The sequence below is a fragment of the Amblyraja radiata genome, chromosome 2 (assembly GCF_010909765.2).
Source record: "Amblyraja radiata isolate CabotCenter1 chromosome 2, sAmbRad1.1.pri, whole genome shotgun sequence".
Taxonomy (NCBI): Eukaryota; Metazoa; Chordata; class Chondrichthyes; order Rajiformes; family Rajidae; genus Amblyraja; species Amblyraja radiata.
The window spans coordinates 52,439,924-52,454,803 of record NC_045957.1 but is presented as its reverse complement, the minus strand read 5'-3'; the positions used below and the strand labels follow the sequence as shown (position 1 = coordinate 52,454,803).

General features: G+C 42.0%; 1 protein-coding gene across 6 annotated transcripts in view; it reads right to left on the bottom strand.

The window, feature by feature from the left end:
• Nucleotides 1-12,905, bottom strand: part of stk31 (serine/threonine kinase 31) — a 111,452-nt gene extending 98,547 nt beyond the window's left edge. For 3 of the 6 annotated variants that reach the window (XM_033046457.1, XM_033046503.1, XM_033046476.1), the window contains exons 1-4: nucleotides 12,405-12,614; nucleotides 8,575-8,626; nucleotides 6,092-6,153; nucleotides 494-592 (exon numbers count right to left, since the gene is read on the bottom strand). In XM_033046457.1, the coding sequence (XP_032902348.1) occupies nucleotides 494-592; nucleotides 6,092-6,153; nucleotides 8,575-8,626; nucleotides 12,405-12,407 (216 nt within the window). In that variant the 5' untranslated portion in view covers nucleotides 12,408-12,614. The other 3 variants (XM_033046484.1, XM_033046467.1, XM_033046493.1) reach the window with 3 other exon arrangements.
• Nucleotides 12,906-14,880: the final 1,975 nt, after the last annotated feature.

Here is a 14,880-nt window from a genome sequence, read left to right as displayed (position 1 = left end):
TCATTTAATCTATCAAATAGTTTATCTTTGGTCCTCCTCTTCCCTTGCCATATCTACCACACTCCACATTGTCTGCAGCTTTTACCCAGTGCATTTCTAACTATTTCCAGTTCTGATGAAAGGTCATCTAACTGAAACAATAAATCTGCATCTCTCTCCATTAATGCTGCCTGATCTGTTGAGTAATTCCAGCATTCTGTGTTTTTAAAGCAGAGTGCAGTGCCTCTGTGTGACCAATTTATAGCACAAGAGTATCTGGACATCTCTTTGATCTTTACTCCCCACATTGCTAATACTTAAACTTGAAATCAAGAGAAGTCCAGGCAAATATCTATAAATGTCCATTTTAATAAAGTAAAAATTACTTGGAAATCTAGTTTTTAAAATCAAACATGTCCGAAGGATCACAGTCTGAAGGATCACAAAGCACCTTAACAAATCCCAATATACATAAAACAATTCCTCATCAAACATAGTTTAATCAGTGAAATACCTTCTCAGGGACAGGGTCTCCAAATACTTTAGCAGCAAATGGGCAAATTTCTGTCAAAGCAGTGGACACCTTAAGGAGGTCTTGAATTAATTCAATATTCTGGGTATGAAGCAGAGACAAGAAAGAATAAAGCAAACATTTTGTATTCACTTTAAATTTTAAATAAGATTCAAATTTAACATTTTACCAGGTTATAACTCAGGATGCATAATCATTTTAACGAAATAATTCAGCCTGATGGCACACATGTCACAACTTTATAAGCATTGGGAAAGAAAGATTTAAACTATTTGTTATTTAGACCAAACAGGTGATGCTCAATTACCAAAGGGACTTGTAGTTGAGGGCAATGAGATTGATCCGTACACAATGAGTTGAAGGAGTTAGGGACAACATTTTACATGTATGTTAACATTTCTAGGGTCATGGGTTCATGCTCATAAGAGACAGTGTATTTTATTATAATACTAGACCAGGTGCGGATCCGTTGGGCCCGTCCCCCAAGGCAATATTCCACCACTGACCCATAGCCCCCAACTGTACAGGAGCAGCTGACGGGTTCCCGGTGAGGCGCCAGAGATCCCCGTTTTGACGCGAGTCACGGCAACCCTCCCCAACTGCGCAGGCGCGGCCGGCAAGTGGGAGCGTGACTGCAACGTTTTTAAAGTTCAAAATGGCAATAACTCGTAAAATATAAGATCAATGTGAACGCATCTCACGCTCCCTCTCCAGTCCCCTATTCCCCTCCACCAACCCTCCCCTGCTTCCCCCCCTCGCCCCCTCCCTACCCCTTTCCTCCATTACCTCGCCATCCCTCTTCCGAGCCCTATCCTCCTGCATTCCCCCTCATCCCCAGTACTCCCTCCCCCTCCTCCTCCTTTTTCTTTCCCCTCTCCTTTTCCCCTCCACAACTCCCTCCATCTCTTTTCCCTTACCCTCAGTCACTCCCTCCCTCCATAACCCTTCTCCCCTCCCTACCACCCTCCCCTCCCTCTATCCCCCTGCTCCCCCACTCCTCACCTCCCCCTTATCCCACTCCCTCACTCTTCCTCCCCACCTCCCCGACTGCCCTCCTCTCCCTCTATCCCCCACTCCGTACCACCCCACTCCCCATCCCTTTCGCTCTACCTCCCTCCTCACCTCCCCCACTTTCCCCTCCCTACCCCCCTCCTCTCCCTCTATCCCCCTGCTCCACCACTCCTCACCTCTCCGCTATCCCACTCCCCACAATGAAAAGCGCGGTTTCTTTTTAAATGAAATCTCAATGAAAATCGCGTTTTTTTTTTTTAAATAACCTAAACACAATGTTAGCTTTTAATGAAAACGGAAGAATCAATGAAAATAGCGATTTTTTAAGAAAATTAAATTAAGGATCCCATTGTGATTTCATTGTGACGTCGAAGGCGGCAGACAGGCAGGGCAAGGGGAAAAGTGGTTTGTAAAGTGTTTTTTGTCAAGTCTAAAATGTCAATAATAATGTAAAATATAACATAAATCTGAACAAAATGTGCTGCAGCACATCACAGGACAATGGTGAGTAAGGTGAGCCAAAAATTATAACGCTATCGTGTATCATTTTGGCGTAGTTTTCCCGGAACTCACGCACACGCAAATAAGATGAGTTTTAGTAATATACTAGACCAAGTCACATGGGCGAGCTGGTGCCCGAACGAAATATTCCACCACTCACCCATAGCCCCCAACTGTGCAGGCGCAGTTGACAGGTTCCCGTTGTGACGCGAGTCACGGCAACCCTCCACAAGTGCGTCTTGCCATCCCTCTTCCTACCCCTATCCTCCTCCATTCCCCCTCATCCCCAGCACTTCCTCCCCCTCTTCACCCTCCCTCTTCTCCTCCCCTCGCCCACTGCCTCCCTCACCTCTCACTCCCTCTCCTTTACCCTACCCTGTCACTCCCTCTCTCCCTCCATAACCCCTCTCCCCTCCCTACCCCACTTGAAGTCATTATGAGGTGGAAGCCGCAAATGAGATCCCATTGTGATGTCATTGTGGGGTGGAATACTTCTGATAGAATTGATAGAATTTATTGCCACACAACCAGGGTCGGTGGAATTTTGGGTTGTCAGCAGCGGTACAATAATAAAGAATACACAACCACAATAAAAATGTAACACAAACATCCACCACAGCATTCATCACTGTGGTGGAAGGCACAGAACTTGGCCAGACCTCCTCCATTTCCCCCCGTGGTCGGGACCACCACCCTCCACAGCCGTTGCTGCGGGCGTCCAGATGGTAAGGGACAAAGTCAAAGGCAAGGTAAGTCCAGGTAAGTCCAGGATCGGCTCTTCCCCACCGGAGACCGCGGCTTCAGGCTGGTGTAGGCCGCAGGCCGGCGGTCGAAGATTTAAGGTTCCCGCCGCGCCGCAGCCAGAAGCACCGTAGACTGCAGGGCCGGCGGTCGAAGCTCCCCTCCAGGGGTGATGGTAAGTCCATGCCGGACCCGCGGTAGAAGATGGCCGCGGGCCGGCAGTGATGGCTTCTTCTTCCCCCGGGTCCCCCACGAGGGATCCCGGGCTGTAGACGCCGCGCCAGCTGGAGCTGTGCAGACCGCGGCTTCAGGCTGCCGGCTGCCCCGGGCCAGCGAAACGGAGCGTTCCCTCCAGCGAGCCCCAGCGAGGGCTCACCCGCTCCACGCCGAGAGTCCACGCTGCGCCCGCCGCTGAAGCCCCGGGCGCGTCTCCGGGAAAGGCCGCGCCGATCCTTGCTGTTAGGCCACGGGGGAGGCGACCTGGAAAAAGTCGCCTCTCCGTGGAGGAGGCGGCCGAAACGGTTTCCCCCTTACCCCCCCACACCACCCCCACACAAAACACACAGAGAAACATCAAAAACATACTTTAAAACATACTAAAAAAATGTTTTAAAAAGTTGAAAAAACTAACGCGCTGCTGACAGGCTGCTGCCACTGCAGCGCCCCTGATGGGCAGTTTGGAAAATTAGATCCCGTTGTGACATCATACGCTGCTAAAGACCAGTGCAGATGTAAGAGATATTTGTCCAAGTGGTTTTTGTAAAGTATAAAATGTGAATAACTTGTAAAATATACTATCAATCTGAACGAAACATGATACAACACAACACAGGACAATGGTGAGTAAGGTGGGCCAAAAATTGTAATGCTATCGTGTACCAGTTTGGCGTAATTTCAGGAACAGAATCACAGAAATACTAAGAAACAAGATGAGAATTTTAGTCATATACTAGACCAAGCGGGCTCCGTTCCCCCAAATATTTCCAATATTTGTCTTTTTTTTTTTTAAAGCAATAATCGTGAATAACTTTTGAAATAGAGCATGAAATCTGAAGTAAACCTGATGAGGTTGTCGAGGGGGGAAATGTGAGTAAGAATATGTAAAAATATAAGCGTTAGCGTGTAGCGTTTTGAGGAAGATACAATGAATACAGCCAGACAGGCACACACACACAAAGAGAGATAGAGATAGAGATAAATAGATAACAATTAAGCTTTCACAATGCAGTCAGTAAAGGTAAATCTTAACAGTTAATGGGTTGGTTTTGCACACCTTGCAAAACAGCAGAAAAATAGAGAAGGGAGCAATTGCTTTTTTTTAGAGAAGATACAAGGAACTGCAGATGCTGGTTTATAAAAAGAGACAATGAGCTGGAGTAAATCAGCAGGTCACCACTGAGTTACTCAAGCACTGTCTATTTTTGCTATATTTTTTACTGCACTGATTGTGAGCCAGGAGGACGAGAAGCAGTGCTCCATTCTCCTACTACTCATGCTAGTTGACCCGAAGACAGTAGTTGACCTCTTTATAATGGCAGCTGAATCCCCTCACCAACATGCAATGCCATACCTCTTCCCAAGGATCAGCTGTCTCCACCCATTTTACCCCACGGTAATTTGCATTTTTCCTATCTACCAATCTCCACCCACCGTTCACATTAAATTATAACCTTTCCTGACTCCCAGAAACTATTCTCAACAGAGTAATGGTGCATTTTTCTATCATTGGTGTTCCTGCCTGACAGTCACCAAGCCCGTCAAAGTCACTTGCTGCTGGGCAGAACGAGACATGTTAACTTTAGGATTTCTAGTTTTCCCCCAAACAAGAAAATGTGAGGCTTTTAGATTGGGCACATGAAATGCAGGTAAAGGAGGGATATGGATCATGTGCAGGAAAATGAGATCAGATTAATTTGGCATTGTGGGCCGAAGGGCTTGTCTCTGTGCTGCACTGTTCTATGTTAAATAGCAAAGCTTTTACAGCAATTTTGCTGTTCAGGTCCACCATCGATTTTCCGGCAAGCGGTGATCCGGCACCTCCTTTAATCCAGACAAAAAACACAAGAGTGCACTTGAAATCCACCCCAGAAGTCCCCTAAAAATATGGCACCTAGGCCAGGTAAGGTGGCCAATCTTACGCCGATCAGCAGGACAAATTTTCCCCCTGCAGTCAGGGCTCTGGAACTCTGGCCTGGCCAGAGCCAGCAGATCCATTCTAATAGCCGACTTCCAAGGTTGACTGTGGGCCTGGATCTCGGCCAATGGGCAGCCTGTTCTGGTACTATTGGACTCCTCTCGGAAGCCATGATCTCTGTTGGTCCGGCAAAACAAATAATCTAGAAAGGCTCTGGAATCAAGAGTGCCAGAAAAATCGGTGGTGGGTCTGTATTAATAAGAGTTCTGTTTGGATTTACTTTAAATATTTTGCCTAACCTTTTCACAAATGAATTAAAATAACAGAGAAACATCAGAAGGAGTGTCACCTCTACAAAGTAGTATGTGAGCCCAGTAAATTTCAATTGGAGCTTGGAAATCAGTGCCACAGTGAGTTGTAATGGTGCTCAGAAAATACCACCTGGTCAGCCAGGTACCAAACTATCAGGATTTCTGAAGTCGGACAGGGGATTATCAGCTTGCCGATACAAGGGTAGCAAGAGTAGATTTGACTACATGAAGTGGAATTCTTGATTCTACAAAATACAAAAGCAAGGTGGGAATACTGACGTTGAGCAAGTCCTCAGTTAAACTGCAGCTTTATTGTGTGCAGCATATCACAGTTAAACAACGGAATGGGGGCAAAATAAGTTTTCACGGATCAAACTAGGAATAAAGGATTTATGTAGTGAGACTAAACAAGTTACTCTTTTCTAAAATTATTAATAAAATGATGGCAAAGAACAATAGCAATATTGTTTCTATGTATCAGCCAAATGTAACAAGAGAACATATTTAAGATAGACACACGATGATTAAAGTGCTTAGAATAACTTTACGAAACACAGAATAGCATTAATGTGGTATTTGTCATAGTCTTTGAAACAATAACCTGAAATTTATTTTGAAAAAGAGCATAATGATAGGAAGAAGCAGAAACAGCATTAGACTATGCACTTCATGCGAACATAAGCATGGAATATACCTCATGGAACAGCACATTCCTGTGATATCTTCTATAATTTATTAGATTGTGAAATTTTCAGCTCAACAAATTATTAGCAGTAATTTACTTTCGCTAGTTTACACCCACTATGTGTAACATTTTTTCCATGAAACCATAGGAGAAAATAGCATTTTACTCTATATACAGGCAATTAAAAAATGCATTACCTGACCCCAGAAAGTAACTGGGTCTTCAATATGACTTCCCATTACATCTTCAATTTTTACTACTAGAAATTAAGAATAATGTACAAGTTTATCATGACGCGTATTTTTGATTTTTCCAGAATTTAAATACAAAATTAATCTAAAGAACATGGATTCTAAATTACATTAATGAATTATTGTTATATAATTATTTTTTACTGTTTATGTTGCTTTATAACCAGATTATTTTAAATTGTGTTTCACTGACTGCTCCATAATGGAGATGATCCAATGGATTAGCTTCCACTCATTTGACTGTCAGTCACAATGTTTAAACCCACCATAATGACAAAACCTGGAAGCAAAGTAAATCATCAAGCTAGAAATAGACTTCAAGCAGATACAGACTTGAGGATGAAAAAGGGCTGCCAAGTAGACATAAGATTTAATGCAGAAAAAGGCTAGGTGTTACATTTCAGACAGAAGAATTGAATACGAAATGCAACTGAAAATTTCCACGAGAGGTACAAAAAGATAGAGATCTTGATCGTCATGTACTGAATTAAGTGCTGGGCATGTTAAATAGTTCAAAAATAAAAATCATATTAGACCTTGGGTTTTATAGACAGAAACATGGATGTCATGAATGATGAACCTTTGTCGAGGCAAGTTCAACCACAATCACAGAGATCACGGAGGAATCTGACTGTAGTATTTTTTTTTTTTTTTTTTTTTAAATCACTTGGTAGTGACAGAATAGATAATGAGAATCTGTTCTCATTGGCAGAGCAGCCAAGAATTAGGGGACTGAATAAAAGTGAATGGTAGGTAGAGAGACTGGTAATCTTGAGCAAGGGTTGTGGTAACCCAATACCTGCATTCAAAAGGGAGTTGGATAGTGACATGACAATGCATCTTCATTTAACACATCTGCAACATGCTACAAATGGCTTACAGCAGAACCACAGTACTTATTTTATGATTTTAGAATCACTAGATTTTTTTTTTTTAAATCACAAGATTGATAATCCTTCAGCCATGATCACAATGAATGGCGGTGCCGGCTCGAAGGGCCGAATGGCCTCCTCCTGCACCTATTTTCTATGTTTCTAATTACACAGCAACTTCAGCATTTTTTCTGTTAATGTCAATCCAAGAATTATACATCGAACAACGTCAATTGCACTTCTGTTCACATTTGACCCATTATTTCTCAATATTAGCACGTGATAAAATAATAGACACAAAATGCTGGAAAATCTCAGTGGGACAGGCAGCATCCCTGGATGGAAGGAATGGGTGACATTTCGGGTCGAAATACTTCTTCAAACCCCAACAGTTTACTTCTTGTCTACCCAAGTATTACATAGTTTGTGTTTGCAAGAACCAATTCAAACTTAGAAAAATGGTGCTCCAGCTGCTTTATTTATTGTAGTCCTGACCCAAAACGTGGCCTATCCATCCCCTCCACAGATGTTGCATGACATTTTACATGTTACTCGGGCTCATTGTATTTTATCCTATATTACATTCCCTGTATGCATCTTTATTTTACATGTTACCATTGTGTTACCACGAGCTTACAGCAGCATTGCTGTATTCCGATTTGGTGCATTCAATCACCCTGGTAGACGAGGGAGGCACGGTGGCGAAGCGATAGAGTTGCCGCATTACAGCGCTGGAGGCCTGGGTTCGATCCTCACTGCAGGTGCTGTCTGTATGAAGTTTGACATATTCTCCCCGTGACATGCGTGAGTTTTCTCCGGGTGCTCTGGTTTCCTCCCACACTCCAAAGACGTGCAGGTTTGTAGGCTAATTGGCTTGTTAAAATTGTAAATTGTCCCTAGCGTGTGTAAGATAGTGTTAGCGGGCAGGGATCGTTAGTTGGCGCAGAATTGGTGGGTCGAAGGGCCTGTCTCCGCTCGGTCTCTAAACTAAAAAAAACTTAAGAGAATTCAACACGTTTAACTCAAAAGACAAAATCAACTATTTGGGATTTTCTTGGTTTCATGAAATTCACAATATGATGACAACAAAGAAATGAATGTTCCAGTGAAATTAAAGTCCAGACAATAAGTATTAAATTCCAGTTTTATCCAAGACAGCCAATATCAAATAGCCGATTCCAGAATCTATCAGCTGAGAAAATGCAAGTAGCGCTATTCTACAACTCATAACTCAGGTAAATGCCTCCTTTAAAACAGTTGCATTATACATCAGTATTATGCATTTGTCACCTTGTTCCTCATATAACAGCATATAATTTTATATCCATGGTGTGAAATATACGCTTTGTCCCCAATTCTCTGCACACCTTGGCTTCTCCAAAATTAGCAGTCAGAGGTTAACAAAATTAAGCTGGGCAATGGCTATCCTCTTCCCCTATCCACGAGAACATTTGTGCATCTGCCAAATATCACAATGCTTATGAATAACTTGTTATTATCACTTTGGGAACACTGTAAATTACAGAATATATGTAAGATCAATTACAAGTTATGCACCTTTACTTTCAGAGCCATTCACTTGTTTTCCATCGTCCATCTTGATAATTTGCTAAGGGACAAAACAAATGTAGGAAAGTATTATATAGAAGCATGAAGATATTTATGCCCCAATTTTTCTGCACAAATTATCTCAGACAATTGAAGGGCTGCAACAATACTGCTCAAGAGGCACAATTTTAGAAGGTACACAATTACAAACCAAGCCCTCTCCATATTTATCTGACCAAGGAGGCCTATTGGACAAAGTCAGCATGGATTTACAAAAGGTAAATCATGTCTGACGAATCTTATAGAATTTTTCGAGGATGTAACTAGTAGCGTGGATAGGGGAGAACCAGTGGATGTGGTGTATCTGGACTTCCAGAAGGCTTTCGACAAGGTCCCACATAAGAGATTAGTATACAAACTTAAAGCACACGGCATTGGGGGTTCAGTATTGATGTGGATAGAGAACTGGCTGGCAAACAGGAAGCAAAGAGTAGGAGTAAACGGGTCCTTTTCACAATGGCAGGCAGTGACTAGTGGGGTACCGCAAGGCTCAGTGCTGGGACCCCAGCTATTTACAATATATATTAATGATCTGGATGAGGGAATTGAAGGCAATATCTCCAAGTTTGCGGATGACACTAAGCTGGGGGGCAGTGTTAGCTGTGAGGAGGATGCTAGGAGACTGCAAGGTGACTTGGATAGGCTGGGTGAGTGGGCAAATGTTTGGCAGATGCAGTATAATGTGGATAAATGTGAGGTTATCCATTTTGGTGGCAAAAACAGGAAAGCAGACTATTATCTAAATGGTGGCCGACTAGGAAAAGGGCAGATGCAGCGAGACCTGGGTGTCATGGTACACCAGTCATTGAAAGTGGGCAGGTGCACAAAATTGCTGGGGAAACTCAGCGGGTGCAGCAGCATCTATGGAGCGAAGGAAATAGGCGACGTTTCGGGCCGAAACCCTTCTTCAGACTGGGCATTGAAAGTGGGCATGCAGGTGCAGCAGGCAGTGAAGAAAGCGAATGGTATGTTAGCTTTCATAGCAAAAGGATTTGAGTATAGGAGCAGGGAGGTTCTACTGCAGTTGTACAGGGTCTTGGTGAGACCACACCTGGAGTATTGCGTACAGTTTTGGTCTCCAAATCTGAGGAAGGACATTATTGCCATAGAGGGAGTGCAGAGAAGGTTCACCAGACTGATTCCTGGGATGTCAGGACTGTCTTATGAAGAAAGACTGGATAGACTTGGTTTATACTCTCTAGAATTTAGGAGATTGAGAGGGGATCTTATAGAAACTTACAAAATTCTTAAGGGGTTGGACAGGCTAGATGCAGGAAGATTGCTCCCGATGTTGGGGAAGTCCAGGACAAGGGGTCACAGCTTAAGGATAAGGGGGAAATCCTTTAAAACCGAGATGAGAAGAACTTTTTTCACACAGAGAGTGGTGAATCTCTGGAACTCTCTGCCACAGAGGGTAGTCGAGGCCAGTTCATTGGCTATATTTAAGAGGGAGTTAGATGTGGCCCTTGTGGCTAAGGGGATCAGAGGGTATGGAGAGAAGGCAGGTACAGGATACTGAGTTGGATGATCAGCCATGATCATATTGAATGGCGGTGCAGGCTCGAAGGGCCAAATGGCCTACTCCTGCACCTAATTTCTATGTTTCTATGTTTCTATTCAGCCCGTATAGTTTATCCCATTTCCCCACTTATCTTCATTATTTCCTATATTAGATATGTTACCCGATTGTTTCCTATTCTTGTGGAAAATTACTCAAAGTAGGACTGCATCTTTAGATCATCAATAAAAAGTTATTAACGCATATTGTGATGAAAAAAATATTTTGTAATTTTAATTCTGTATCTCATAATCTTTATGAAGTATTATTTCACTGCAATCTTGAAGATGACATACTATAATGCAGTTACATCGCAACGTTATACCCAATTTTAAGTGTTTGTTAAATTTATCCATTACTTTTTAATATATTCAGGAATATAAATTCCAACAAGCAAATTTGAAAATTTAGCTTAGTGGTTTAGGCATGTGTAAATACATGTAAACCACACTACCATGAGAATTTGATTACAGGTTAGAGAATTGTAATGTATCTTTATATTCTAATTTACATCTTGCTCAAATCTATTTTAAAGCAAAAATAAGTGTAAACTGCTGATATTTTTCCACTCTATATTACAAAATTAATGAACGATGGAGTAAATGAAAGTATAAATCAACCCATATAGTCAAGGAGCCATTCTCGTTTATTGCCCTTAACATTTTGCATTTTCTGCTTGACCTACACAAATACCCTGCAAACCAATTCAATTCTTGTTGAACCTGCATGCTAATTTCCATTGCTCCATATAAACATACAAATTAGGTGTAGGAATAAGCCACTCGGCCACTCGAGATTGATCAAGCATTTAATAAGATCATGATCGATTGCATTGTCTCGACTGTCTCTCTTTGTTTATAAAGAATTTACCTATTTCTGCCTTAAAAATGTCTCAATTCTCCATGTTCAAGATCCATACTTTATCCACTCTGCAGATGCTATCCAGTAGAATTCTCGACTGGATTCATGGGTTCCAGATTTTGGGAAATGCCAGCACACAAATACACGTCTCAAAATCGTAGTTGTATATTACTCCTTATAAAACACACTCAAATTTTGCTTACTCAATCTTGTACAAATTTTGCTTACTCAATCTTGTACATTGAAGATTTTGTGAAAGTCAAAATACATCAAAACAACTGGTTTTCTATTATCTATTTGTTTGGTTACAACCTCAAATATTTCCAACACATTTGTCAAACAGGATTTCTTTCACAAATCCATGCTGATTTTGCCCAATCCTAAAATATTTTACAAATGCCCAATTAACACTGCTTTAACAGAGGCACTTAAATTGGATAAATCACCCTCTAGATGGGATACTGAGATGGGTAACAGATATGGTCATAATCTTACAAACATTCACTGATGCATTTGGTGCTTACGGACTGGAAATCTGCAAATATATTTTTGTCCATAAAGAGTATGTAGGGATTTTGAAAAATGGTTCCACCGTAACTGGAAATAATTTGGAAGCCATCCTTCAAGAAACATGTAAAGGCTTTAGAGAGTGGGTTGAGGAGTTTTACCAAAATCAAGCTAGGGAAGTGAGACTCTTGTCACGTGGATAAATTGGAGATTAGATTTGTACTCCACAGGAGATTGTGATGTGTTAAAAATCAAGAAAAGTATACACAACACTGAATAACTGTTTCTCCTAAGATCAATAACTTGCAAACAAAGATGAACTAAAGAACCAAAAAGGACACGTTTTTTTAAATAAATGCAACGAGTGGTCAAAAATTCACTGATTGAATTGACTTGAACTGTACATTCACAAGAGAACTGCATCCATATCTAAAAGGAAAGAATGTGCAGATTTGGCCTTGCGAGATTGCTGTTACATTGGGTCACCAGACGCCACCTGCCCAATGATCTCCTTTCGTACTGTAAACATTCTGTGGCTTGTAACGTTAACTATTTCTTCCTTCACAGATCGTATCTGACCCGCTGAGCATTTCCCTCTACGAAGATGTTTTCGTTCCTGTTCACCACCCGTTTGTTTCAATGTTTAATGTAATCAAATCGAGGATGTTAACTAATGCTCACTCTCATTCCGTAATTATCCGTCCACTAAATACCAACAGCTTCAATTCATTGCACAGAATCATGTTAGATACTAAAAGGGCTCTACTTCTTTTTGTATCTACTCGATGCAAAGAGATCAAATACAACCATAATCGGTTGGCTTGTATTGCTCCAATAGGAAGCAAAATCATACCATGCGCTTGTACAGATCTGTGGTTACCAAAGATACTAGAGGAGCTCCTCTAGTGTCTTTGGTGGTTACACTGCAAAACTCGGCGCCAAAACCGTACTCGGCCTGGGGCGAGGTGAAAACACCGAAAACCCAAATGTTGGGCAAACGTTCATTTAATTTTTGATGCAGACATAAGGATTTTCTCCAACAATTCTCATCAGCGGGACACCATTCATACCTGACCCCGAGCAGCAAAATGCAAACGCCAAGAACCAGGCGGTAACTCCCGCCCCGTTCTACGTGGGCTGCCACGCGGCTGAGGAACTGCTCTTGCTTTAAGTCTCAGCCCGTCGCGGTTTCACGCCCCCAGTGTGATTTCTCTCTCTCTCTCTCTCTGCTCTTTAGACCAAAGATCCTCTAGTATCTTTGCTTTTGACTCCTGATACAAATAATGCATCTGGCTTTCAATGTTGCAGCAACCCCCACCCCATCAAACAATGAAGTGGGGATTTGAAATCAAACAGCTCGTATCAAACCGGGACACCAGCATGCAGAGGAAAACGGAAATATTGCAAAGTCGGCGTAGTGTCATTGCACGTCGAAAAATTACAAAAGAACAACGGGAAATTTCCATGGGTCCACGCCGACCATAAACCCGGATTTAATAATTAGCGATGTATTTTTGAATGTGTATTGACACATAAATAATATTGTCATATACGAATCACGAATAACGCATATCTAGCGCGTTTGATTTTCGCTACATTTCGTTTCAATTGCATTTTGGTTTGGACAGCAGGCCTGTTTTCAAGATTGTGTAAATCTACAACTGGTCTTATATGTTACATATCTGCGTGATATCACAATAGGGCTTGGGCACCTGTCACAATGGGCGAGAATCTAGTGTAACTTTTGCAGGCAGGCTATCAATTTGCTGCCGCACAAAATTGGTAAATCCCACATGGCCACATGACTAACATAATTTAACAAACACTTAAAACATTAAAAATGTTTCAGATAATTAAAGCAAACTCACTTTTTAATTCATTTTTTTAGGATTTGGGCTTTGCTGCGATGGCCAGCACTCCATCGGGAGTGAGGAAGGAGGCCACTTTCCTAAACTACTGTGGTCTTCCTTTGAAGATAATCCTAGAGTACTATTGAGTTACTAGTTCCTGATTTAGTGATATATGTCCATATGAAGATGGTGTGCAAGTCAGAAGGGATATTTTGGAAATGTTTCGACACATCTGAAGCCATGGGCCTAACAGATTCCAAAATAAGTAAATAATCTTGTCCTTGGATACCTCCCTTGGAAGCCATTCATTCCACTGAAGTTTGGTTCTCTGTCTCTATAGGTCTCTCTGGCATATGTGCTGAGGAAATGCAAAAGCACAGATTGGGAAACAAATTAGATTACATAACTAACCTCTAGTAGCTTCTTACAGAATACAAAGTGTATTTGAAATGTGCACGTTGTTGGACCGACAGTCAAAATGACATAAGAACTTAAGGAAGAAGGGCAGGGACGCTTTTATCCCGTTTTGTCCCTTTAACCTGCTTCACTATTCAACAAATTCACGGATTATCTTCTATCTCAAACACAATTTCCATGCCCTACCTCCATAAATGTTGATTCCTCTTTTATTCAGGCTTCCAGTAATATATATTTTGAATGCAATCAATGACCAATCTCGGACAGATAATTCCAAAGATTCACTAACCACCACATGAATGGTCGTAAATGGTCAACCTGTTATTCTGAGACTAATCTTTTAGATAAGGGAAATATCTTCCCTGCATTTACTATGACAAGCCCTCTGAATACTTTACATGTCTTAATGAGGCCACATTTTACTCCTCATATAATAGGAGCATCCTCTGCCCAATGTCTCCACCAGGCCAAATTCAGCCTGTATTTTTCCACCAAAGTAGATCTCCTCACATTTTTCCACATTGTACTCCGTCAGTCTGATTGTTGCTCACTCACTTAGCTTTTCCATCCCGTCACCTTTGCAACCTCACCCCTATTCAGTTTCATCCCCTCACACAAATCACAAAAATGGCGGACTGCAGGAGTGGAGCGTCGTTGTGTATGGCAGTTCTCCCTGCAGTCCGCCCTTTCACCCTTTTTTATTTTTATTTTTTGTCCTGTTAAAAAACAAAATTAAGTTGGAGGTCTTTTATGTGGGGGGTGGGGGAGGGGGAAGGGGGAAACTATATTTCTTAGTCCCCTACCTGGTCGAAGATGCGGCTTCCCTCCGAGCTGCTTCTTCGCCCCTTCCTCGCGGCCTACCATCGGAATGCTGATTGCTGCAGCAATTAAGTTTGCTGATGACACTGTAGTGGTGGGCCTGATCTCAGACAACGATGAGAAGGCCTAACGGGAGGAGGTGGCTGATCTAGCACTCTGGTGCCAGGATAACAGCCTCCTCTTGAACATCAAAAAAACGAAGGAGTTGATCGTGGACTTTAGGAGGGCACATCATCCGAGGAC